Below are 27,242 nucleotides of genomic sequence, written 5' to 3'. Positions count from 1 at the left end.
TTAAATTTTTGATTTCGATATTGAATTCTCTGTCCAATGCCTCAATAGTTTTTACTTCTTTTTAACTTGATCTCTGTATGCTTTTAAAACTTAGTCCAGTGCTTGTCAGCTTCCCCACGTGTCGCCCGGGGAGGAACATCAGGAGTCCCCGACAGAGGAAGTGTTGATAGAAGAGGCCAGACTGCATGTAGCTATAATACAAATGGTTGGTACCACTCACCTAATCTGCTTTGAGTTTTGTTTTTATCTTGCAATGCTTTTCATTCTTGCATATGGTTTATTGGTGACTTGAGGAATGTTTTTTTCACCTTTTGGTAGTCTGTTGGCCATTAAATTGGTGTTTGATTTGTGCAAGTTAAAGAATAAGAATTAAAAATCTAAGGCTTTAAAGTTCAAGTAACAAGTCTGACTGTTCTTTTTCTAAGTCTAGCAGATTTTAGTAGCTCACTTTTCAGGGGCCTTTGAGTAATGCTTGGTGCTGCTTACATATTCAGTAAAGTAAAAATCCTCAAATATTTGAGACTTCTTTTATAAATTTAATGTATTTGAGTTCTTTTTATACAAAATTCTCTCACGTAATCATTAAATTCATAAATCCAATAAGTTAAGATAAATCTAGTCAATCAAAATTCTCTTAAAACATTTCAAATGTAATGTTCCAACATAAACACAGGAAGATTACAAGGTAAAATCAAGGTAAATCAATTTGTCAAATTGTACATATTACATTTCGGTTATATTCTAGTAAAACCTTATGCTCAATAGTACAAGTATATAAAATACTCACTCTTTCCAGTCGTCTTTTTCACTTTCATTTTAAGATGTTACTATGAAAAACTTCTAACGTATACAAAAGTAGGTGTGGTAGTTTAATGAACCCCTACGTACCTGTCTTTAAAAGCCATGCACGCAGGACCAGCCTGCCCCATCCACACCCTCACTCACTCCCACACCTCCCACGTTATGGTGATATCATAGCATTTCATTTGCAGATATTTTAGTATGTACCCGAATCTCTAAATTTTAAAATCTTTTAAAAACCATTGTAAAACACTAATCTGTGGCACCTAAAAATAACAATTCCTCAATAACATCAAATATCAAGTCAATGATCACATTTCCAGTTGTCTCCTGAACGTGATCAATGTGCATTTTCACAGTTTATATTTTTAAACCCAATTTAAACGTCCAATGACGTTCGCACATTGCAGTTCATAAGTGCGTCCTTCTCAGGGTTTGCAAGGCCCTTCGCTGGGGCAGTCAAGTACGGTCACCTCCTTCCCCCCTCCCAATCTGGGCTGTTCTCATCACTTGTTTTGACCAATACAATGTGGGGAGGGTGACTTTCTGGAGCCTGGGCCTGGGCCTGGGGAAGGTTCGCAGCTTGCACAGGGAGCGCCTCATGAACAATGAATAGAGCGGTGCATACATTTATAAAGCAAGAGAGTGTGCTCAGCGTGGGAGGAGGTTTGGTGAGGAAGTAGTCCCCGGAAGTAACTTTAACCTCCAGGTTTAATATCCATGGCAACGAAAAGGTGTGACTTTTCTCCTGGTAGTTTTTCAGGGTGAGGGGTGACATGAGCATACAGTCCAGTTATAAGGTACTGCATGTGAGATAAAGGGAAGGAATTAAAGGAAACCATACAAAAAATAAATAACAAAGGGAGACAGCAAGAGAAGGCAAAAGGAACAAAGGAACTAAAAAAAAAACCCCAGTGAACAAAATGGCAATGATTCTCATAATTATCTATCAATAATTACGTTAAATGTAAGTGGACTAAATTCTCCAACTGAAAGACAGAGTGGTTGAATGGATTAAAAAAAAAAAGGCCCAACTACGTTCTGCTTGCAGGGAACGCCCTTAGCTCTAAAGACACACACGGGCTGAAAGTGGAGGGCGGGAGAAAGAGAATTCGTGGGACGGCAGCCAGAAGGGAGCAGAAGTGGCTACACTTCCATCAGATAAAAGGGACTCTAAGTCAACACTGGTCGCAAGAGGCAAAGAAGGTCTCGATAATGGGAACACGTCAGTCAAAGTGAAACCTTTCCAACGTAAAATAAGTCCCAGGGACCTAATGCACAGCACTGTGGCTACCGTTACCAATACCGTGTGACATACTTGGGAGCTGCTAGGGGAGTGGATCCGAAATATTCTCACCACACATAAAAGAGTATAATTGTGAGGCGATCAATGTGTCCTAACCTTACTGCAGAAACTATCTTGTGATGTGTTTGTGTATCAAGTCATCGTGCTGTGCACCGAAAGCTTGCACGATGTTGCATGTCAGTTACAGCTCCATTAGCCCGGAAAAAAGTTGTGAGAAAAGGACAGTTGACTCTTATCTCTTGGTAGTTCTTGGTGAAGCTGAGATGATTAGTTACTCTTTGGATCAACAGTTTGCGTCATCTGTTCTACGGTAGAATGATGGAGCTGCTGATGCTATTTACGTCGTTGAAGTAGACTCTGAGCAGGGCAGATTTTGAGTTTCCTGAAGCCGGGAACCTTTGTATCTTTTAAAACATCAGGGTCAGTACTTTGCAAAAAAGGAATATTCAGTAAATGCTGAAATTGAGTCAAATGTATTTCCTGCGATAGCAATGTTTTGAGTGAAGAATATTTTCGTGTAATGAGTTCACTAATAGTAGTATTAGTAATATAGCAGTAATACTATAAAGGTCAAACAGAGTTCACTGCATTTATGTTTCGGCCCTCTGTAATTTTTATTTAACATTGTATGTTTAGAGTAGTTTTGAAAAACAGTGTCAAGACGGAATCCTCGATATAAAAGCAGCCCGGATATTAATCGGTGCAACCAAAAGCTATTGCCCCATCCAAGGAAAGTAAGTGTAGTGCTTATTTAACTGATATTTCCAAAATTGAATGAGCATGTGATAAGGAATGAATGAACTGAGAGTTAAATGTCCAGATTGATCAATCTATTTATCTCATCTCTCCTCATTTACTTGGTTGTCCACCCATCCACATGTCCAGCCATCCATCCATTTATCTACTTCCTATTTTAGTTGGTTGAATCCCCCCCCACCACCCCAAGGTTGGTGACTTGAGGGGATTATGGAGGAAGATCTGAGTACAATGTAATTAGAATAGCGATTAGGAGAGTCATGAAAGAGCCCAGGTGGTTTCATTACTATTATAATTACTTTGTATGTCACACTCACGAAATTGCTGGGTAGGGGAGCAGGGAAGCCTGGAGGCCACTGTCAGACTGCTCCTGGAGGTGGAGCAGGATCTGGAGGAATTGACTCCGCTGAGGATGCTGACAGACGCAATTAAACCTGGTGGGAAAGGCTCAGTATCTCAGAGATACATTGGTATCTGGTCACAGTCCGGGCAAGCGTTAGCTAATGGATGGTCCAAGACAACGACGACAGGGGATTCTGTCTCGGGGACAGCTAATGGTTCAGCCGTCTGGTAATCCATCTGGGAGGCCTAGTCTGACGCTAACCTTGTTCCTGGACCATGACCATGAGTGGGGAGTGGACGGATGCAGAGGCTCAGCGTGTTTAATATGCCCATGTCACATTTATATCTAGTATAACTCTCCCTTTTATACTAACCCCAAAGGCTAGCACTTGCTCTTTATTAAAACATGTCTGTATATTTTTCTCTGTTAGATTCATGACTATTCACGATGTTTCAACTTATGTAAAAGCTAGAAGTTGGCTTATCAAGTTTAAAAAAATTTTAACTGTCTTGGAATATCGTAAAGATAAGGCACAATTTATTCCATATGGGTAAGTATTGTGAACCTTTAACAGCAATATACTGGAAAATACGACTTTTCTATACATTACCTTGATTGTTCTTGTTCAAAAAAACAACTAATATTATGGTCGACTCTTACCGATTGAGAGGTGACTGAGCAGAGGGCTTCCTTCTTTTTAATTTTTATGTATTGAGTTTTAGAGAGAGAGAAGAAGAGGGGGGAGAGAGAGAAAGAGTGAGAGAGGGAGCGAGAAAGACATTAAGAGAGATGGACTGTTACACTTACTTGTGCATTCACTGGCTGATTCTTGTATTTGCCCTGACTGGGGATCAAACCTGCAATGTGTGGGGCGACCCTTTACCCAACTGGGCCCCGCGGCCAGGGCTCCGTGACTTCTCTGTGGGAGAGTGGGCAGGAAGACACAGAGGGTGGCCGCCTTGGGGTTCCTCGAGTTCTGTTTGCCGTGTCTTAGGGTCATAGTGCATACTCAGCTCCTTGCTGGTATTTTCTGTGTGACACTGAGCTGGGGGAGGAGTGTGAAAGCACATGGCCGTGAGCTCTCGCTCAGTTCCGTGGGTGCCTTACGGTGGTACTGTTGGTGCCTGCAATTTGGAAACACACCCCACGGCATCCCTCGTGCCTATCATCGACTTTCCCAGACAGCACCGGGTGCAGGCGTTACCTAATTTGGGTAGATTCTTTGCTTCGCTATGTAAGTTGTGAACCTGTATACCCTTTAGAGCAGGAAGACGAGGTTTTTCGACTGATAGAATGTGTCGAAAGCAGCCAGGAGCGTGGCTACTACATTTTTAAGTGGGTGTTAACATAGCTTTCATAACACATTTTGGTAAATTTTACTTTCTTCCATTTATTAAGTTTAAAGAGAAATATAAAAAAGTGAAAACCCTAGGGTCTTGACATATAAAGAGTTGACTTTTAGTTGGGCTTCACTTTAGATGGGTTGAAAACATTTAAAAATTCATAATGGTGATGATTGAATAGAATATTTTTCCATTTTTCATTTTAGACAATGTTAATGTTTTTCTCTAAATGTGTTACTTTCTTTCAATGTATTAATCTTTGCATTTTTTCCTATGTATGCTTGCTTTAGCTTTAAAAAATGCTCTCTGTCCCTGGTGTAGATTAACAAAACTTTTTTTATTTCTCCATGATGATTTTTATGTATAGAAAGTATGTTTTAGATTTTTACTTATTTGTTGTTTTATATTACTTATACTTTCTTTAAATTACTATTAATGATTTGTTGATGCAAATGTTGAACTTCACATGTTATACTTTGAAAGTGATCTGACATTGTATTCAATTTCTCTTTTTTCAGGAAAAATAAATTTGTGAAATTTACATACCACCTTGTATTTTCAGAAGAATTTGAATATACAGGACATATCATATCATTAATGTACATTTATCCTATTATAATTCATCTATGGCCAGTGGCGAGAGAGTTAAATGTGTTAGCACTGATAGTAGTAAACTACTATATTATATTTTTATATGCATTACAGTCGGCATTGAAGGTACTGTTTAAAACAGAAATGTATCCTATAAGAAGAACAATTCAGATACTGTGACCTTAGTTTTGTCCTATTTTTTAAATAACTTGATACTAGAAGCCACTTGCTGTAGCTGTTGATAGAATCCTAGAATTTTAGTAATCTTTTTGAATGTTGTGGGTTTAATAAAAACATCAGTATAATAGCCACAGTCTCAGAGAGCAGGCAGATAAAGCAGCTCTCATAAAAGTGGTGAGAATCTCAAAGAGCAAGTAAAGAGAATTGAAAATACAGACAGGGGTGTTTCCCTCAAGTTCTCTCTGTAACGAATAAGCAAATACAAGCGAACTGGTTTGCTAGGTTCGCGCCATCATATGAGAACCACCTTTTCCTTCACAGACAAGATCGATCAGATTACCGTTCTCGTACTTTAGTTATTATTAATCGTTCCACAACGAACCTGTGCACTGCTCTTTTTCGTGGCTTGTTTCTGTCATTTTAGACTCATTATACATTCTATATTTTGAATTAAATTATGATTCTTGGTATTGGAAATTTAAAATATTTTATTTTGAAATTCCACGTGAACAGCTGAAAACCCAACTTTTGGAATGTAACCCCTTGGTAGTCGAGGATGGAACTGTTCATTTCTAAGGCACTCCCGTGCCCCCCCCCCGCCGCCCCACATCACTGTACAGGCACTCTGAAATGACATCTGTTCTTTTTGTTTTCTAAACAGATAATAATTTTGAAAAGGAAATATTTTCATCAACACTGGAATACTCTGGAATTTTTAATCTTGATCATTGGAATTGTTGATATCCTTTGTGTATACTTCGTCAAATTGAGACCAGACAACATAATTCTCATTCAGTTTACAGTAACCATAGGCTATTTAAGAATCATTCGATTTATTCCTCTCATTAAGGTAAATCTTCACGTTTGACAACGCTGGGTCTTTTGTGCGCACTGTTTGGCAAAGGTGTTAAGAAGCCCGAGCTGTTTTGAGATAAGCCAGGGAAGGCACCGTCTCTCAGCCCCGCTCGCTGCCCCACCCCCCACAGCCCTGGAACCCCCTCTCTGCGGGGGTGGGGGGGGGAGGGGGTCTGCTGGGTTCCTGTCTCACCTCCTTCAGGTCAGTGCCCCCATCTCTGCCTCCTCCAGAGGAGGCCTTTCCTGACCCCCAGGAAGAAAGGCACCCGCCCTCTGTACCCCTGGCTTCCCGCCTCCCCCCCACCCGTGTCGGTTTATCCTTTTCCCCGCTGCGTGCTCCCCTTCCCCCTGCCTGCTCAGCACACTGTCCTCGGGTAGCCTCTTTGTTTCTGTCGTGACGTCACCCTGCAGCTCGAGACCGAGGACTGACCTGCAGTGAGCACTTCATAAAGATCTGTCGAGTGGATGAATGAGAATTCGGGTTCCCTCTGCAGCAGGGTAGAACCAGAAACAAGTTCTCCAAGTTTTAGTAAAACTGGCTCGCAAAGCCTTACCCGTGCAGAGGCATAGAAATGTTTCCTTGCCCTGGCCGGCTGGCTCAGTTGGTTGGAGCATCGTCCCGTACACCAAAAAGTTTGTGGGTTCAGTTTCCGGTCAGGACACGTGCCTGGGTTGTGGGTTCAATCCCCAGTCAGGGCACGTACAGGAGGAGGCAACCAATTAGGGTTTCTCTCTCTCACCCCCTTCTTCTCTCTCTAAAAAATCAAGGAACATAGCCTCGGGTGAGGATTTTTAAAAATTCTTTACTTATCACCCAAACTCCTACAGCGTAATCCCAGTGGAATTTAATTTTACTGTGGCCTTCAAACTCCTCAAAAACAGCCATTCCTTCTTTCCCTGGCTCTGGTTTCAGACTCTGAGGGTAGACTTCCAGATGTTCGGTTTCTCCTCCTAAGCCTTCTCTCCCTCTCTCTTTCCAACGGGGTGGCCTCATACAGGCCTTTAACTTAGGAGCTGTAGATGATTTCACTCGCCACCCCATTTTCCGTGGGCCGTTTGATTCTCGTTACGTCAACTGACCCAATTAGTGTGTATTAAAGTTATAGAAGGTAAGCATTTTTGAAGAAGTTGCCGTAAACCCTGAGGGCAAAAGGTAAACATCAGAATCCTCCGTGGAGTCCCTGTTTTCAGAGATGCTCAGCAGTTATCTTAAAGGGAGAATTATTTAAATGCCCAGACTTGAGTGTGTAGACGTTCCTTTTGGCTCCTTCCTCGAGTCTGTGTGAATGTGGCCAGACTTCAGTGGGCATGAGAGATGTAGAGCTACGGCACGGATGAGGGGTAATTTTGATTCCCTGTCGTTTTTGCCTCATGAGCTGAGATTGGAGCTGAGTGCTCACGTAAGGCGTGACCCTGCCACCATACAAACCCCTCCAGAAATCAGAAATGTGGCTAGGTCTCACCGTGGAAGACGGAAGCTTCCTTAGGTAATCAGGTTTTAGAAAGAGATCTTACGCGGATGAATAGGAAATAATTATTTTGGAAGTAACACTTTGAGGAAACTCTCTCTGAGTTGACATAGATTTAAAGATGTCTCACTGTGGGCGTGGACTTGACTCGAGAGTGTGAACCCCATTGCCTCTTCCTCCCAGCACACTGACGAATCTCAGTGAAGCATAGTCAAGGAATTCATATAATTAATGTCATCACCATTAGCTTATTTTACTGAGCACTTCCGGTGTTCTAGGAACACGGTACATTATCTAATGAAATCATTCCAGTAGCCCTGGGAAGTGGGTGTCACCCCTGTGTCAAGTTAGTTAGGTGCTTTCCAAAGAAGCACATCTCTATGGGGGAGCTTGAAATGATACTGGAGACTTGAAGAGGTCGGATCCTCTCAGGAACAGCTGGGGGTATCAGGGCATCGTGGACCACAACTTGTAGAAATCCTCTTCAAGGCATCCCCTTCCGTGCAGAGTTTCACGACCAAAACAGCAGCTAACCACACCTCCCCCTTCTCCGCCCCTGCGAGTCCTGCACTGGGGCTGGGGTGTTCTTTCTCTGGTCCCCTCTCCCTCCTGTGTGACCTGGCTCCCCAGCGCCCGCCCTGCGCTCCCCGGGACTCTGTCTCTGCGGCTGCCTGCCCTGCTCCACTGGAATTCTGCCGCCTAGGTGTTGTTGCCCTCACCGTACAGAGGAGGACACTGGGTCCCCAAAGTCACCGCGCAACTGCGCACACGGTCACAGAGATGGTATCTGAACCCAGGAAAGTTCCTATTTAAAATCTCAGTCTCCTCAGTCACTGCCTTCTCCGGCCTCCACTTATGATTCAAGAAACCTAGTGCTAAGAGGCATCTTCGGTCCCCTAAGCTCCCTGTCTTACACGGGAAGAAACAGCTGCAGATATGATTTCTTCCATTAGCAACTGTCACCCAGGCTATGGGACCCCCTCTCTTGTCTCCTGAAATCTAGGGGTATGGAAAATGGGGGCAGGTCCCCATCACAGCTCCGGGGCAAGTCACTCACCGAGCTTTCCTTTCTTTAGAGAGCAGCTCTCGGAGTTGAGAGCGCAGAGTCACCTGAAGGGCTTGTTAACCACGCCCAGTCCCCCGGCCCCACCCCCGGAATTCCCGTCCCGCAGGTCTAGTCTGGAGCGGGGCGCGGGGGCCTGCATTTCTAACGCGCCTCTGGGTGGCGCTGTTGTTGGCCCGGAGACCACACGTGGAGAGCTCCGCCTTAGACAGTGGTTTTCCCTCTCTATTACTGCAGACAATCATCCCGCTGCTGATAAATATTGCCAACGTGCAGATCAAAAAGCGCCTCAGCTTGATGTACAGTATCACCAAAGGCTACGTCAAAAGTCAAGAGGACGCCAAATTTTTAGTAAAACAAATTTCTGGCCAAGGATCAATATATCAGGTAAGAGACAAGCACCGGTCCTTTGGCAAAAAACAAAAACAAAAACAAATAATTTGTAAACTAGATGAGGCTTCTATGACTGTACTTTTCCCCTCGGAAAATGTACTTGCTATAACAAATTAATGCTTTCCCTAACTTCTTACAGAAATTGTATGAAATTTTGGAAACCAACAAACGAGATGCCATCAGAGAGCTAGGTAGGTCGCTGGAGAATCTGATTTCCTGGAGTCACACCTTGTGTGTGTGTGTTACCCGCCACTGAGGCAGCTCTGACTCCTGGGGACCCTACCATCGGATGAGTGACGTCCACAGTGTCCCGTCCGCAGCAGCTCTGCTGGGCTCCCGGGCACTCCTCCCTGTGGCTGCTTTTACGGACACAGTCCATCTCATATTTGGTCCCCCCTTCTCCTGGTGCCTTCTGTTTTCTTCCAGCATGATTCTTCCCCAGAGAACTCCCGCTACTCACGGGAAGCCCCAAGCAGGACAGCTTCCGTTTTGGCATGACTGCCCCCAGCAAAGCTTCAGGCTTCATCTGCTCTGGGACCCACCGTCCTGTCATTGAACCCAAGAAAGACCGGTTCATGCTTTCATTCAGTCACACGAGCATCCGTGCACCCATCCCATCCAACCAGCACTTACCGAACACCTGTGACGGGCCCGGCGTGTAAAGCATGCAGGGCCTGGAGGAGGGTGTGAGCATAGCAGTAGGTGACTGCAGAGAGGGAGAGGAGCCCTAACACCTGCCGTGGGAGCACAGAGGGGAGAGTGAGGGGAGTGGGAGATGGGTTCAGGAGACAGGCTCAGATTCCTTAAGGTCGCAGGAAAAAGACATGCGAAAGTTGCCTTCGTGTGACGAAGGGAGGTTTGGTCTGGTCTGGTTTTACTTTGTTTGCAAGGATGCTCAGGGGTGTGAACCTGCGAGGGGCGTCACTTCCTGAGCACCCACAGGCACCCTGCTTGAGCTGAAGCACACAGCAGGGGCCCCGGCATCTTACACAAAGCGTCTTGGGCCTGCTTTCCTCGGAAGGGGCTGTGGGCCAGGCTTCCAGTGTCTGGGAGGAAGTCTGGAATGGCGTGGGCCCTTAGTAGACGGAAATTATTACACAAGGAAGAAAGTAAAGCCACTCTGCATTTGTAACCACCCTGTAAGATGCCATGTGGACTAATAAGGATCATACTTTCCAAATCAAAATAGAAATAACATTGTCCAATGAATGGAATTTCAACTCTGGAGACTCTAAGTCAGAATACTTGGGCCCCGACTCAGAAAATCCAGGGCCCATTTACATGTAGACAGACTTTGATTGCTGTGCTTTGTAAGATTAGGGGCCTGGGAGCTGCTCCCTGAACATGACGTTTTAGATTAGTGTGAAATATTACAAAGTTTCCTTGACCCAGTCCGGCACAAGGGAATGTCTCTTCCCACATCGTTACTGCAATGGATTATTGAATGCTGGTTGTGCCAGGAATGTGCTAGCAGCTCTATTTATAGACATTATCGCATTCGCTGCTCATAACTACTCTGTGAGGTAAACACTATTGCCGTCTTCATGTATGGATGATGACACAGGCTTAGGGAGGTCGGGCTGCCCGAGGTCACATAGCTGGTCAGTGGCGAGTTAGACAGAGCTCAGGCCTCAGACAGAGCTCCTGACGCCAGAACCTGCTCTGGACCCTCCTACTCTTCATGTCGCTGCTCACGGTAGTTGAAAGGGTGACTTGGGCACCTTCCAGGAGTCCGGCATTGTGCCGAACATTCGGATCACAAGGACTGAATGGTCCCAGTGTAAGCTTCGACTCCAGCCCTGCCCATGACTTCTCAGGCCCCGCCCATGACTTCTCAGGCCCCGCCCAGGACTTCTCAGGCCCCGCCCATGACTTCTCAGGCTCCTGAAAGTGGAAACAACACGGGGTTGGGTCTCCGACAGACCCACCAGCCGAAGTCCAGGGACTCTCTGATCCGGTCCTGTATTTGCCTGCCCACCAAAAATTACGTAATTTCTCTAACGCTGTAATTTATATAAAGTTATACGTGGAGAGTGAGACCAGTCAAGTAGGGACGCTGCAGTGGAATGGGTTTCCTCCCAGAGCTACTGTATTTTGCTGGGTATGACGCACACCCACGCTTCATGTGCATTGTGCACAGGAGTATTATACCCATTATTATACCCATGGTATGTGGTCGCATACCCATGTAGAATGCACATCCTTACTTTTCCCTTGAAAATTCAGACAGAAAACTGCACATTATACACAGCAAAATACAGTAGGTCACAGTGCCACCGGCGCTGGGCAGAGAACGGTGTTCTCCTGGCTGGTGGGGCGAGCCCGTTTCCAGTTCTCCCATCCACAGATCAGAGAGGACACTAACTCTGGTCCCATGGCCTCCCACGTTCCGCATGAAACAGGAACGGAAGGGTGTTGCTCCAGCCCTTTGGACGCCGCAGCCCGTTGTACAAGTGTGGGTCGCTGTCGTGGCCACTGCACCGGGGGCTGACCGAGGGTGTCGCCTGCTCCAGGGCTCATAGAGCACGAGGGGCGTGACGTCGTTATCGCTCTGAAGACCAGGCAGGCCATCCAGACGGTGATCACCAAGTCTCTGAAGCACCTCTCCTTCCTGTGGTCCAGGGGCATCATCGATAAGCACGAGGGCGTGGAGATGAATAAGGTAGTGAAGCCATGTTTTCTGCTGCTCGATTCCCTCAGCCAGGCGCCCCCGCCTGCCCTGCTGCTCTAGCCACCTCGTGTCCACCTCTCTCGTGTGCCTGCAGCCTTTGTCGCTGCCAGGGCCACCAGCCCGGGTGCCGCCTGGTGCACCTCAGGTCCAAACAACTTGGTTGCAAGTGAGACAGCAGCCTGAGCTGGGTTCAGCCCAGAAGTGGGTTCGGGAGACTCAGTGTAAGGACACAGAGAGCCTCGCAGAGCCCACAGCCAGGCCAGGTGGTCAGGCCTGGGGAAGGGCCTTGAGTGAGGACTGACCCACCTGGCCTCTGTGGCATCTTCTTTTGGCTCCCTCTGCAAACTCTAGATTTTTCTGCTTCTCTCTCCTCTGGTGGGCCGTGGACCGCCCAGTTCCCCCAGCTGTGGCCGGGGGGTGGGGAGTCACACAATGTTAGCGTGATGGGGAGGGGCCCACCTGGTGTCCTGGTGGGGTCCGGGAGGGGGCTGTTGTAAGGGGAGAGGAGCAGGGGAGACAACCTAGTCAGTCAGCCGATAAATGGACTTTTGGAAAATTATAAACGCATCTGTGAAAAAATTAGGAACATATGCCAGAGGAAAAAATGTTGCATTCTAGCACTCCACACACTTACCATCTGGACTGTGTGTTTGTGCCAGTAAGATTGTTCTTTCTCTCTGGCACAAGGGGCTGTCTGCTTCTGAGCGTAAAGCAGGAAAGTGGAGGTTCTGGCCCTGCGTCCTTTCTGTGTTGTCCACTGATGAGCTGCTTCTGGGTGTCACAGGCTTTTCCTGGCTACGGATAGCTCCCAGCCACGGCCGACAAGCCCTGGGCTTCTGGACAATCTCTGGACAGAGTGCCCCCTAGTGGCCTCAGCGGGGAAGTGGGGGTGGGACAGGCCAGCTCTCTCCTTCCTGGCTCTGTCTCTTCAGTGTCTTCAGCGTCCTGGCAAAGGACCGAACGGGTGACACGATTTCCCCTTTGTGTCTGTGAGAGGAAAGGAAGGGCCACTTTAGGGTGTTCTTCAAGTTACACCTCTGCACACTTTGTGTTTTGTATTTTTTGCACTTATCACTTTGAAGGCTTTGAATGCTTAATACTCATACATAAATAATAACCCTTATGAGGAGAGAGACTTATTGTTTCCTACTGGTTTGTTTAGAAAGCTCGTGGGTAAACAATCATTCCATAGCTAGTGATTAAGTGCCCACTGGTTGTCAGATTGTCAGCCAAGGAGATGTAATTATTGATCCCAGGGCATAAGGTAGCAGGTAAATCTATTTGACTTAATTAAGTAAATATGTATTGGATACTTACTATGGAGCTCAGGATAATTAACGAATACAATACTGACCCCAAAGTTCACGGGGTCACTTAGGTATTTGTTCATCCAATCAACGAAACTTACGTAGTGCGCAGCGTGAAACACATACGTGAAAATGAAACCACTACAATGCAGTGAGTTCCGCAAGGGAGACCTGTAGGAGGTGCCGTGGGACTCAGACGGGTAAGTGGTTATCTCCTACCTGCTGAGACAAGCCAGAGAAGGCTTCTCAGAGTCCACAAGACTGGAATAGTATCCTCCAAAATTAGAAGGCTTTAAAGAAGCAAACCATACACATAAAAAAACCCGAGAGAACGTGGCATTAAATCACAGAGTAACCAACTATGAAGTTTAGACAATTTGAGAGGAAGACAGGGGAGAATATATATGTCTGTGTGTGTTAACTGGAGTGTAAGGTAAGTTGAATTTTGGATAAGTCAGTGAAAATAGTAATAAGGGGAGAACATGGACCAAAAAAGTTAGAGGACAATTTAAATGGGGTGGAGGAAGCTCTGAGTCAAAAATCAAGGTTAACTTTGCGTAACAGTTGTTTATTTAGATTTCCTTAGTTTTAACCTAATACTCCTTTTTCCGTTATAGGATCTGATTACCATCATTTCACTCGTTCATTTTTAGGTACTTCTTTCCAAAATAAAGACGTTGAACAACTTCCCCATGGCCATCCCGCCCCCTACGCCTGACAACTACCTCCATAAGATTGTTTGGCTGGAGAACAAAGAGGTTCTCATTAAGTTCTTCAAGGTAAACCTTCTGTCTTCTCTTCTGGCTCAGGTGTGGTGCTCATTACTTTTCATGTTTTCCACTCCTTAATGCAAAATTAACAGCAGCAATCAAAGAAAACTAAAGCAAGGATCCCGTAATAGCCAGCAAAGGGTAAGTTAAAATGGAGGCCTAGCAAAAACATTTCATTTTGATCCTAAAAGGCAGATTGTTTTTGTTTTTGCTTTCACAATGGATTATCTGTTTGGGATGAGCTATCTCTGTTACCTGATTGTTACTAGTCCCATCTTATTTTATGCTGTAGAATTCTGGACTTTCAGAGGCACACTCTGGAAAAGACTTGTTAGAGCAAATGTGAATAACCATACAGGCCAGGAGGGCAATATAAAAGTAAAACCGCTGGGTGTGGCGTAGCAGGGAGCGGTGAAGGCTGTCGTGTATTCAAGAGGTCACACGTGGTCTGAAGGCAACTGGGTGTTGCTGTTGGAATCTGGGCTCTTCCAACAAGTATGTATTGAGTATCTTCTATGTGCCAGAGACTATCTGAGGTTTGGGGGAATGGCAGTGAACAAAATAAATGAAGTCCCTGCTGTCATGGACTGTATATTATATGGCTGGAGATGGATACTGACCATACCAACACATACATAAATGCTGTGTAGAAAAGGAATATGGTTGGGCAGCTACTTTATATGAAGTGGTCAGGGAAGCCTGCTCTAGAAGATGACATTTACAAAGAAATCTTAAGGACATGAAGGACCAAGTCATGTGGAAGGGGAAGAACTCCCCAGGCGGGTGCAATGCCCTGAGGTGGAGTGCACTTGGAGGGCTCAAGGACATCACCGAGGCCCCTCGGGGCTGGCGGGGGCAGGGATAGAGGGAGGAGGTGAGGCGGGAGCTGCTGGAGAGAGCCTGAGGTTGCAGAACTTCGTAGGCCGTTGCAAGGACTTGGGCGTTTTGTCTGAATTAAATGGGAACCAGCTGGAAGGTTTGGAACAGAGAGGTGACATGATCTAACATGTTTCATAAGGACCATGTATTGCCGTGTCGAGAAAAGGCTGCGAGGGGTCAAGGGCAAGCCAGGGAGACTAGTAGGAGGCAGTTACAGTGAGGGAGGCAAGAGGTAATGGCAGTTCAGACTTGCAGAAGTGGTGGGAAGCAATCAGACTCTGGATGCTTTCAAGAGAGAGCTGATAGATGCTGATGGAGTGAGTGTGCAAGGGAGGGAGCACGACGTCTAGAATCTTTAGTCTGCATAGAATGGAATTACCATTTAATTAGATGGGGAAGAGAGGATTTACATGATGGTGGTGGGGCAAGAGTTTGGTTCCGAATACATTATATTTGGGAAAACTGTTAGAGACCCAAGTGTGGAGTAGGCGGTTGAAGGGATGACTTGATCCCAGGTGGGAAGCCAAATTGGGGGCAGACATTTTGGAGATGTCAGCACAGAGGGCATATCTAAAGGCTCGAGACTTGAGATAACTTAGGGAATTATTATGGACATCCAAATATTGAGTCCTGGGCTACCCAGCATTTAGGAGTGGGGAGATAAGGAAGAATTAGCAAAAGGAACTAAAGCTAGAAGAAGAGATCAGATTTGTGGTTACCAAGAGTGGGAGGCAGAGGAGGCTGGGAGCATTGGCGGAAGGTGGGCAAAAGGTACAAGCTTCCAAGTTAGGACGCGGTGTACACAGCATGGCGGCTGTGGTTAACCCCGATGCACGGGGTATTTGAACGTTGCTAAGAGAGTAGATCCAAAAAGTTCTCATCACCTGTTAACATCTCTGTTTGATTTTTGGAACCGAGAAAACTCTGGGAGAAAGAATGGCACGTGCTTTACCACAAATGTGCTTGTACTGTGTCTTGTGTGTGATCCAGGCAGGTAGATACACGTGAGGCATCTGTTTGACCATCATGAGGACACGTTCCCTGGTCCCCAGTCGCCGTGGGCTCTCCGGAGCTGGGACTGTCTGGTTCCCTGTGTGCCATTGCTAGTGTTCTTCTTCGTGCCAGACATGTTTGAAATTCTCTTTGGAAATCGGTACTAGCAAGTGCTAACTGTTTTACTATTAAAACATTTTCCTCTACCTAAAAGTTCTTATATTCCTTCTGATTTTTAAAAGGAACTTGAATATGGTTGTGAGTCCCTAAAACGATCGTGAACCTTGGGCACCGTGCCTACGGGGGCTCCATGGGAGACTGAGCCCTGGTGTCTGCCGCTCCCTGCCTGGGACACACTGAGTCCCCGAGCCGCGCCGGGTCCCTGCTTACCTCGAACGGGCGTTCTGTTTGCGTCCAGGCCTTTGCATGCACCGAGCGCTCCACCCTGGATGGTCTTCGGCTCATCGAATCTTGGCTACCTGTAACTCTTCCAGGAGGCCTCAGCTTAGGTGTTCCTTCCTCTGTCAAGTCTTCCCTGGACACCCAAGACACAGTCCTGTGGCCTTTCTGGATTTTTCCAGAATATCCTGTCTCGGTCTCTTTTATCAGAATTATCACACTTTATTGTAAACATCTACCCAACCTAGCATTTATTGGGCGTTTTTATCAGTCATTGTGGTGGGTGCTAATCACAAGTTCTATAGTTTTTTTGTTTTTTAAAATTTTATTTATTTATTTTTTGAGAGAGGGGAAGGGAGGGAGAAAGAGAAGGAGAGAACCAATCGATGTGAGAGAGAATCATCAGTAAGTTTCCTCTCACATGCGTCCCGACCTGGGACCAAACCTGCAACCCAGGCATGTGTCCGGACCAGGAATCGAACCAGCGACCTTCTGTCCTGTGGTACCATGTCCAACCAACTGAGCTATGGTCAGGGCCACAAAGTCTATAGTTTGCTTGCTTGTCCCTAAAGGATAATGAGGCATGTCAGTATGTTATTACACTTCATTAACAAACCAAAGAATCTATCTTTTCTTCATGCTACTGAAAAGCCATTTTTGCTTTCAAATCTTAACTTCTACTTAGAAAAATAGACTATGAACCTTTCGTGTTGATTTTTTTTCTCTCACCTTTTTCCTTTCTTTCAGGAAAGAGCCAGACTCGCCTATTTTGACTACGGAGATGTCATTTGTAAGGAAGGTGAAATGCCACAAGGAATCTACTTAATCATTTCAGGAATGGCGATCGTAAGGAACCATTTATTCTTTACTTAAAACGCATTCGAACTGTGTAACTATAACATAAGGAGAAATTGGGGAACTATGACAGTTTCAAAATTTTAACATGATCTCTTGTGCGAGGGAAGCCATTTCGGAGTGAACCCTGCGGCCGAGAGATGGCGCTGGACCCAGTATCTGGGAGGTGCTCCCTGTTGACCGAAATGCTTGCGTAGTCACTACTCATCCCTCCCTGCGGCACTGGGAGGAAGCAGGCTCTTCCCTGACGTTCGACTGAGGAGCCCAGTACTCAGCATGGCTGAGCCCCTGACCTAGAGGAAAGCAGTCAGGACCGAGGTGGCTCATCCTCTTGGAGGTCAAAGTAGGATGAGGATGGAAAACACCACCTTTCACTGACCCATGGGAGGCTTGTGGGTGACCGGAGAAAGATGGCATAGAGGGGCAGGGACAGGAATCCCTGAGAATCCACACGCTGGTAGCCCCATGGGGGAGCCCCAGCTCCCGACCCACGTCCTTCCCAGGTCAGGTGCGGTTCCAAGTGACAAACCCTTATTGCGAAGTAAATAATGTATTTGGCTCTCTGTTTTTCCGAGTGGGTATTTCAGACCTTAAAGCCACCCAAGTTGATCAGGGAAGTCAGCTGTTATGATAAGCCTGGTATAATGCAGACGCGTGCACTTAGTAAGCTTCTGGCACTGTCGAAGTCGAGCACATGCTGCTTCTGTGCTGCCACGCAGCGGGCTCTGCGCCATCTCGGCACAGAGTTGGCAAAACAGACAAAGGTCCCTGCCTCCTTAGAGTTTCCTTTCTAGTGGATGCATGGAAGGACATGGGACATGGAACAGAATATGTGAGTGAAGTAGGTAGTATGTTAGAGGCGATGGACAGATGAGGAGGCTGGTTGTAATTTTCGAAAGCGCGGCCAAGAATGGCGACAGGTCGTGACATTTAATCCTTACGACAGCCTTATCTTTCAAGGCAACTGGTGTGCACAGAGCAACTCACGTGTCCCTCAAGGGCCCATCGTGAGAGTCCAGGGGGGCTTCGAGCCCAGGGGGTCTGTCCCCAGTCTCCGTGTCTGTGTCCTTAGCCACTGCATTATGCTGCTCTCGTCCGAATCCACGTGCTGATCGGCTGCGCTGAGCTCCTGCCGGAGTCTGTGCCAGAAACCTACCGCCACCAGTGCTTGTTAGATGAGTCAAGTCAAACTCTCAAAAGCTGCCACACACGCGTTCCTTTGGGGAGTTTTCCTGCCACAACGAGACTGACTGAGGCTTCTTAAAATAGAAGTCCAGGGAGACTTTGGCTGAAGATGTTACAGGAGTGTTCTGTACGAGCCAAAACAAACCACCAAATTCGGCGGCGTGGTCTGTCGCCTCACTGCCCCGTGGGCCGGAAGTCCTGCGGGCTCAGCTGGGTGTCCTAAGACGCTTCCGTGGGGTCTCACGAGGCCAGAGTCAAAGGGTCCGCACGGCAGGGTTCCCTTCCGGAGAGAAACCGGGTGCCAACTCCGTTTCCAGCTCCCCTGGGGCTGTTGGTGGCATCCAGTTCCTTCCAGCGGTGGGACAGGCATCCCTGCGTCTTTGCAGCTGTCGGCCGGGAGCCAGCTTCAGCTCCCAGGGCTCCTCTTGGGCCCTTGCACACGTGCAGGCACACGCACATCTCACACCCTCCCGTCTCTCTGAGGAGCCCCGCTTCCTTCCCCGCCGTAGAAGGCTCTTCTGATCTCGGTGGGCTCCCCAGGGTCATCCGGAGTCAGCTCTTTAAGACCAGGGGACTGGCAACCTGGATGCCGTCTGCAAGATCCTTTCACAGCGGTACCTAGACTCGGGAGTGATGGGAGAACACAGGGTGGTCGCGGAGGGGCTCCTTTAGAGCGCTGCCCGCCCCCGCTCAGCGGGCCTTTGAGTGAATGGCATTCGGGATGACACGTGAAACGTGCAGGTCCTTAGGAAGCATGAACGCCTGGGAGAGCCTGGATGGGAACCCCCGGGAGCGGGTGTGCTTTTCACAGCGACTTCTTCAGGGGCCCTCCGTTCCCTGTTTTTCCTGTGTCTCCAACGATAGTCTTGCCCTTCGATGTTTGGAGCTAAGCTTTCTGGAAAATTCTGTCGTCTTTCTGGTGGACTCCTGCAGCTTTCTCCTGAAGTCCGAGACCTCTCTTTTCCCCCACCCCCCATGCCTGCCAGTCCCTTGCCCGAGGGAACTCAACCCTCTGTGTTCACCCTAAACCCTTTCTCTTTTGTCAGCTCCTGGCAACCATTCTTACGCATCTTAAAGGGGAACAAGGCTTTTAGTGAGGTCATGGCTCGGTTGGGAGGCTTATGAGTTCATGATGTCTGATTTATGCATTCTTGCAATCGAAAGGTTTTCTTTTTTTCCACCCGAGCCACTCACCCATTATGATCAGACTCTCTGACAGACTCAGAGAGGGAGTCACCTCAGTTGCGGGTGGCAATTACTACTTTTGGCGGGGGTTCACCCAAGGAAGGCTTGTTAGCCGACAGCTGTAAAGCTGAGGACTGGAAGCCATCCGTGCCTCAGAGAGTCGCGATGTGAAAGGAGCGGCGACTTCTGCGAGGCCTAATTCCCACGGGACAGGATTCACAGAGCATCTTTTCCTTCCACTGGAAACGTCGCCAGCAGGAGTGGGGGTCCCCAGCGGGCAGCTCGGGGGTGCCTCACGTTGCGTTTCCCCCTGCAGCTGCACAGCCCCCCTCCTTCCTTCGGAATCAGCCACGCCGTGCAGGCAGACAGGACGTCCCAAACCGTGTTCACCGAGTACTGCACCTGCGGGGACATCATCGGGGAGCTGAGCTGCCTGCTGAAGCGTGAGATCGAGTACACCGCCATCTGCGAAACCATCCTACAGGTGGGGCCCCGGGTCTGTGCGTGTCGTGGGTCATCCGTTAGCGCCTCCTCGAGGACGTGAGGCACCGTGGTGTGTTTCCCTCCTTGGGGTTCTGGTGTATTCATTCTTCAGTCACCGAGCAGCGACTGCCGAGGCAGACCCAGCGTCTGCCGTCCTGGCTGCGGGGTCCGGAGCGAGGTGTTTTTAGGCCCTGTGGGTCTTTGTGTCCTTGTTCATGAGAGAGGAGTTCATCTAACTTCTGCTGTCATGAGGACTGGGGAAAATGCCCGTGTGAAGCGCCTGGCGCTCAGCAAACGGCCCGCATTACGGAAGCGGCGTTCTCAAAGATGGCCTGTTTTCAAATCCCCTTTCTTCCGTTTCTCACGTGCTGTGTAGGGTGCCGTCTATTCGACAAGTCAGTAACCCGATAGTCCGCTAGCTGTGGGGGCGTGCAAACAGAGTTCCTGCTGACGAAGAGTTCTCAAGCTCTGGGGACTCCCAGAGGGCGCGGGCGGGACCAGGGTCTGCGGGGTGTCTGTGAGGGGGTGCGGCCCTGTCCGGTTTGCGCCGCCTCCTTTCTGGAAGAGGCGAGAAGGCACGCATTTGGTCACGGGGCTGGGCCGAACTCACTGAGGTTCGTGGAGTGTGACTTCTGAAAGCGCGGTCTCCCCGACTCCAGGCAGCAGTTGCCTCTGGAAACGAAGAGTAGACGTGAGCCCACGTTCCCCGCTGTGGCGGTGAAAGGGGGCAGGTTATGGGCTTAGTGAGCTCCCGAGTCCCGGGCCCGGGAGCCCTGTCCACATCACAGCCGTGGACGAGTGTGCGTTTTCCCGGCCTGTCAGCAGGTCTGTAGCTTTCATCAGATGGCCACTTGTGTTCCTTTGCACACGACAGACAGCGTCTCCAACAATACCATGCTTTTGAATGGCGGGGCATCATTCTTACACTGGAGGTGATGCTTTTCTGCGAGGCGCGGTGCAGGGTAAGCCTGCAGGCGTCTCGTGTCCTGCGGGTCCTGTGTCTCTGTTCCGGAGCCAGCCCGCCGCTCGGCCCTTGTGGTTGCAGGCCTGCTTCATCTCCCTGGAGGACTTGTACGAAGGCTTCGATGTCTTCTGGCCGTTCCTGGAGTACAATATCTGGCTGAAGCTCGCTCTCATGATCGCCCACCAGTATTGCGAATCGGCTCTGATCAACGAGGTAAGTTCCACAATGAACGTACGCGAACGAACTTTCATTCACGGCGCTTCTTTTTACAAAACGCACTTCGTATTTTGGGGGACAAAGGCAGAAAGGAAGGTCATGCCGGCTCTTCTAAACTCAGATTCCAGAATTTATTTGCTTGTGTGTTTGTTTCTTCTAATTAAAGTAACCCGAGCCCCTGTGCTGGTTTGCTGGGCCCGCCCTGACAAAGCACCACTTGTGCACAGAGCCTGAGCGCTAGAGCAACAGAGGTTTGTTGTCTCCTGGTTCCTGGGGCTGGGAACCTGAGACTGAGGTCTTGGCAGGGATGCTCCCGCCTGAGGGCTGTAGGGAGGACCGGCCGGGGCCTGCCTTCTCGGCCTGTAGGTATGTCTTCATCTTCCCACGGAGTTCTCTCTCGGTGCTTGTCTGTGTCTGAATTTCCCTTCTGTGTAAAGACTCCAGTCATGTTGGATTCGGGGGGCCGCCCCCCTCCAGTGGGACCTCATCTTACCCCTCAGCAGTTGCGTCTGCAACAACCCCACTTTCAAACCGGGCCATGCCCGGAGGTCCCGGGGGTTAGGGCGTCAACGGAGGAATTGCAGGGGGACCCAGTTCACCCCATCACAGCTCCCTTCCAGCTCTGATGTCTTTGGTTCGGAGCCTCGAAGTGCGCCTCCAACTGGTGGCCTTGCTGTATTTGATTTGGCTTTTCGTCCCGTTTGTCCTCTTGCTCGGCTGGATGAGTGATTGCTCGCTGCACAGCAAAACCTCTGTGTCTTTGACTCTGGTTCTCGTGCGAAGGGAAATCCAGGAGGCCCAGCTCGCTGACTGGCCTGCTGCGGCCGCGTGGGGCTCACGCAGGCCCCCACGCCAGCCTGGGCCACCCTGGGCCACCCTGGCCAGGACTGTGCCACAGAGACAGCACAATTCTGGGTTCAGAATCTCGGCGGAACTCTCCGTAAACTCTCCGTCTTGGTCCGCAGGCTCCTACGCCTTTTGACACCTTCAAAGAACTCAGCCACATTGCGAGTTTTCTTTCTTCTGGGTACCATGTAGCATTGGGTACGGTTTGTAGGAAAAACGTAATTTCATTGTAGGACTTAACGTTTGAAAAGTGCGTGTCACTCAACGTGGCGTACGTGGAGACATTGTCCACTTGTAACGAGATGACTATGAACTACGCCATCATGAAGCTGGTGATTGTCGTGTACGGCAGCGTCATTGACACAAACACAGAGGTGCCGTATCTGGCACCTTGCATCCTACCTAAAACCTGTGAGCAGGTGAGGAGGGCCCTTTCTACGGAGTCATTTGTGTTCCACGGGGCCCCGTAGTGACTCTAAAACTCACCCCACCCCCTGAAAAACCTGCAGTTCTCACCTGCCCTTCACACGAGGGTCGGAAGGCACCCAGGGCTTCGTGTGCTGGTGTGCGGGCTGTGCGGGCACTAGGGTGTGACTGAGGGGCAAGTGGGGGCCGGAGTGGCCTGCTCTCTGCTTGCCACGCCGCGTGCCCTGGTGTGGCGCCGTGCCTCCCCAGGGGAAGGATGCCCGGGGCGTGCCTTTCCTAGTTCCCACCAAGGCAATGACACCGTGGGCCCGCGTGGTTCTGGACGTATCTGTGCTGATGGATTGATAAGGGAGCGGAGTCGGGGCCAGGCCACTTTGTGGCCACACTAGGGGCTGTGGGCACAACTGGGCAACAGGCCCTGGGCCTCACTCACGTCTCTGTAACAAAGGGGAGGTGTGAGCACCGAGCAGGTAACGGGGCCTGGGACGAGCAGACGCAGGGTCCCTGGTAGGCCACCCGCTGATGGATCATGGGGGGCGGGCAGGAGGCCTGAGAAGAACTGACGAGCTCTAATCTGGTAGCGGAGTTCCCTGCCCACACTTTCTGCCTGGTCAGCCTGGGAAAGCCATCCATTTCATGAAAGTCTGTGTCCTGGCACCAGTGGTAAACCTCCTAAAAAGTGCGTTTGCCTCATTTTTAGCATCTTTATTTTGTACCTCTCGACAATTCAGAGGATGAAGGCAATGTTTTTTTTTTTTAATGGAAAATGAAAACCTCTTTAGCTTTGAAAGAAGGGGAGTGAGGGGGGGACCCCAGCAGAGTGCCCACGGTGGGGGTTGCAGAGGCACCAGGGTGTGGGGGCAGGCATCCTCGGACTGAGGGCCCGACCCCTGTGCCCACAGGGTGCGTGTGCACCAGCCAGCTGCCTCTGGACGCTCAGGGGTCGCGTTAGGAAGGTGAGGACAGTAGCAGCAGTGACCTCGTAAGGTTGTTGGGAGGGTTAAATCAGGTAGCATGCGGTATCTAGAAATGACAGTTACTGCCACTTGTCTGCTGCTTGTGTTCTGGGAGGGCAGGTGTTGCGGGAAAAAAACACCAAGACAAGAGGACCCTCCTGCCCCGGGGGAGGAGGTGGGGCCCTGAGCCCCTGGATGTCTGTGTGGAAGTCAAGGCAACTTGGTGGCGCCTGGGATTCTGCTTTAAACCAGGAATGTCCAGTCCGGTCACAAGTCAGGTGCAGCAAATTCCTTCCTGGTGTCTGTTTGTGAGCAACAGCTAACTTGCCAGTACCAGGCTTTCCAAAGCAACGTTAACGAGGATGTGTAGTGAGGAAGACAGAGCTTCGTTAGGCTGGAGGCCCAGTTCTAGGTTTGGGCTAATTCCTCGTATGCTTCGGAAAGGTTAGGAAGCAGCCAGCTTAGAGACCAAAGAGTGTGCCTCTGACTAATTTGGACTTTTCTCCTTTAGGTTCAGGGAACTTCAGATTTAAGCAAGCTTCTGGTTATCCAAGCATCTCAGCCTGCCGAAGGTAGTAACTCCAAGGTCATGGGTAAGGAGGGGGGCCTTTAGTGGTAGGAAAACCATGGGGAAGGAATTTAGGTAAATGGAAAATTCAGTCAGTTTGAAGACAATGGTTTGAGGGCATCGTGTGGGCTGACCTCTAATCCCCATTCTCGGCCCGCCCTGACGGCCACCTGGCTTCTGGGAGGTCATGTATCAGAGAGTTCCAGGTGGTCCTTTCCGCTCTGTGACCCCCCCCTCCTCCCGCACACACACACACTCTTGTTAGGGAGGGCAGGGCACCTTCTACCTGTGACTCCGTTCCTGCCCTTGTAGGCTGGAGCCACGCAGCAGGATGGGGCGGAGCGGGAATGGGGAGGGGACAGACTCCCATGGTGGGCCCAGGCGTGGGCAGCTGGCTTGCTCCCACCAGCCCAAGGGACAGTGGAGCCCGACCCAAACCACGGGCGATGCCACAACTCAGAGGACTTGCTGTGCGGTGGACTTCGATGGTCACTAAGCAGTCACAGTCCCTGAATGTGTGTGAGCGCCCAACTGCACGCAGCACAGTGCTAAGCAGCACGCGAGGAAGCCTCGATGGGAAGGCCTTGCCCCGGAGGAAAAGCACTCGAGGTCTTTCCTTCAGCGCTGGCAGCCCTGCCTTACGGAGCCCATAGCCCGTTGGCATTGTTCTCCCAGCTGCCCCAGCTCCAAAGCACTGGCCCTGGACTTACTCCGCTAATTAGCACCATCCCCAGTGGTTCCAATTCGTGTGGCCTGCTAGCTTAGTCATGATGCAGTTCTTAATGAACGGTTCATTAGGGGTGGACAGTGTCCACGATTTCAAATCGTGTGCCTAAAGTGACGTTTCGTTAAGAGTTTACATCTCATTAGTTCTCATTTGCATAATCCTTACAAAATGTGGCCTCATCGTGTGCTGGGCACCATGCCGAGCACTAGTTGGTGAGCGGGCCAGACAGGGCTCTGTCCTTGTGGTCAGGGAGACAGACGTTCACTGTGTGATTTCAAGTCTCCCCTAGAAGTGAGTCCAACTCAGACGTGCTGGGGGCTCGCTTCCCGGGCCCTGTTCTGGGGTTATACGCAGCAGCGTCTGAGCTGGCGGAGCGCCCTCTGCTGTGGGGGTCCCCTGTCCAAGCTGAGCTGACCGCTGTCCCGCCTTCACGGTCCCTTTGGGTCTGCCCCATGCTGCTCCGGAGCGCTCGTGGGGCATAGCCCTGCGGCAAGCCCCGGACAGCTGAGGGCCGTGAGTCGGAGGCCTTAAGTGGAAACAGGGGACAGGACCCGCTCCTACTGGGTCTGGAGGCCCCCCTGCTTCCCCAGCGACTCCAGAGACGCGGAGGGAAATGCGGCGCTCTGTGTGGACGGGGTCCAGCCCACACGCTGGATTTGACCCACATGCGTGTTTCCTTTGACCATTTTAAAATTAGTTGCCGAGTAGAAACATTTTTTAAAAATCCAGATTTTGAACTTTTCTCGAAAAAAAATCAGAAAGTCCGCCGACACTTGGTCCTCACTGCTGTAAGTGGCAACAGTCAGAGCTGAGCACCCGCGGCTCCCACTGGGCACATGGTTGCTCCCCGGGTCGCCCGGCCGCAGCTCCGCTGCCTCTCCTCGCAGGCCCAGCCCCCCGCGACCACGAGGCCGCCCTGCCTGCTGGCCGTCCAGTTGCTCAGTCCTGTCCTGGACTTCCGGGGTCCCATTTACCAACCTCCCTGCGGGGAGAAAGTCAGGAGCCCGCTTGGACGGGAAGGAAAGGGGAGACCTACAGGGAGAAAGCAAATTGATACTTCAAAACATTCCGCCACTTTGATTCTGAAACTCCTAACTTGCCTTTCCGTTTGGTGCATGTTTTTGAATAGGCACAGTCAACACCAGTCCTCACATGACCAGCAGAGAGTATAACTGGAAGAGAAAAGAGGAGGTAATGAACTGGACACTTGGATTAGATTTTTTCTTATTGTGAATACTAAATGACCAAGCTGAAATACACGGTGAAGTCACGTAGCAAAATGTGGCGGTGGTAAGAGACTATTAGTGGCGACTCATTGATTTGGAAAAATGAGGACCAAGTTCACCTGAGTTACTCAAAAATTAAAATTGCAGCATATTTTTTCAAAGATGTCATTTTGCCCCACCTCCCCTCTCTCCCCCTTTCTTTCCACCTTCCCCCTGCCCCTGATGTTTACTTTAAAAGCAGGGACCTCTGGGGTTAGGGTTGGGGAGGGTCACTAGCATCTGAGTCTCCCTGGTCCCCCACTGGAGTCTGCATGCCCCATGCATGTGCGGGGCAGTCACGGACCCAGGGTGCGGGGGGCCCCTGGGGCCGCAGGCTGATCGTGGGCACCTTCCTAGAAAGTCAGTTTTCCTTGATGATCTTTGCAGGAAAACGTTAACTCATTTAACTGCCAGGTTATTGAAAACATTTTATATGAAAACAAGCATTTTAGAGCAGGATGACAAATTTGCATGGATTTTTAAGATAAAACAGGAGGCCCCAGAACACTTTGTTATGGAGTCACTTCCGCTTGGCCCCCTAGGTCTTTTCCTGCTTTCCTCGGCTGTCGGGGCTGATCTAGAGAAGTTTCAGACGTGCTGGGAGCCCTGCCTGGAGCTGGCGCGGGCGAGGGCTGGTCGCCTCGGGCCGGGACAGGTGGAGGCCAGTCTGGTGGGGGGAACGTAGCCTGCAGGGCACATCGCTCAGGGGTCTCTGCGAGGCACCCCGGCGGAGCGCACTGGGGCCCGAGCCCACTGATGAGTGGGGAAGAGGGCACTCGGACCGAGTAGCTGGGCACTCAGCAGAGGCCGAAGTCGACCAGGCAGCTGTAACGGTGCCATGGACAGGCTTTGGGGGCAATCAGCACCCTCCTTCCCCTTCTTGCCCAGGGACCCCAACTATGCCCTCTGAGTATGGTGTGCTTGAAGCCCACCACACCCCCAGCCTGGGCCCGCCACGGTCATTTCTGACAACCCAGGTGGTCTGCGGTGTCTGTCTTGGGGGAAGGAAAGTGGCATTGTCCAAACTTAGGGCTAATGGTCCCTTTAAACAAAGCGACTCAATTCTTTTTAGGCATCTTCTTGTTTCCTCTAGAAACCGTATATCGTAAATGGGAAAACAACTTGGGAGTCAAGTAACTGGGTTTCTTGTTTGTCTCTGTTTTTTCCAGGCTCCATTGTTTTTAAAAATTCTCCTTCCAACTTAGGAAAGACATTCCCAGTTACTCTGTGATCAGTCACAAAGTTAACTAGAATCTAGTTCTCCTACCAATTCTCTTTTCCTTAAGAGACAGACTGCCTGAATTGAATGAATGTAGCATCCCTTTAAAGCTGACAGTGGGCAGCATGGAGATGCACAGTTATTTACTGACACTGTATCGCTCCAAGTCCTTAACATGTGAGATCTCTTAGAGGGAATGTTCCAGATCATAAAATGGAAACTTTTCCT

At 49.5% G+C, this 27,242-nt stretch overlaps 1 protein-coding gene across 1 annotated transcript in view; it reads left to right on the top strand.

Moving 5' to 3' along the window:
- Nucleotides 1-27,242, top strand: part of SLC9C2 (solute carrier family 9 member C2 (putative)) — a 49,443-nt gene that overhangs the window by 22,006 nt on the left and 195 nt on the right. Inside the window, exons 12-26 of the mRNA XM_045838752.1 lie at nucleotides 110-205; nucleotides 2,744-2,841; nucleotides 3,637-3,756; nucleotides 5,068-5,266; nucleotides 5,982-6,170; nucleotides 8,945-9,094; nucleotides 9,240-9,291; nucleotides 11,614-11,762; nucleotides 13,732-13,857; nucleotides 16,867-16,965; nucleotides 19,661-19,828; nucleotides 20,873-21,004; nucleotides 22,087-22,272; nucleotides 23,747-23,807; nucleotides 25,660-25,721. Of these exons, the coding sequence (XP_045694708.1) occupies nucleotides 110-205; nucleotides 2,744-2,841; nucleotides 3,637-3,756; nucleotides 5,068-5,266; nucleotides 5,982-6,170; nucleotides 8,945-9,094; nucleotides 9,240-9,291; nucleotides 11,614-11,762; nucleotides 13,732-13,857; nucleotides 16,867-16,965; nucleotides 19,661-19,828; nucleotides 20,873-21,004; nucleotides 22,087-22,272; nucleotides 23,747-23,807; nucleotides 25,660-25,721 (1,887 nt within the window). The remainder of the gene's footprint in view (nucleotides 1-109; nucleotides 206-2,743; nucleotides 2,842-3,636; nucleotides 3,757-5,067; nucleotides 5,267-5,981; nucleotides 6,171-8,944; nucleotides 9,095-9,239; nucleotides 9,292-11,613; nucleotides 11,763-13,731; nucleotides 13,858-16,866; nucleotides 16,966-19,660; nucleotides 19,829-20,872; nucleotides 21,005-22,086; nucleotides 22,273-23,746; nucleotides 23,808-25,659; nucleotides 25,722-27,242) is intronic.

This window comes from Phyllostomus hastatus, unplaced genomic scaffold (assembly GCF_019186645.2).
Source record: "Phyllostomus hastatus isolate PE091 unplaced genomic scaffold, TTU_PhHast_1.1 phas_contig_283, whole genome shotgun sequence".
Taxonomy (NCBI): Eukaryota; Metazoa; Chordata; class Mammalia; order Chiroptera; family Phyllostomidae; genus Phyllostomus; species Phyllostomus hastatus.
The sequence above is the reverse complement of the archived record's forward strand: the minus strand, read 5'-3'. Positions and strand labels throughout refer to the sequence as shown.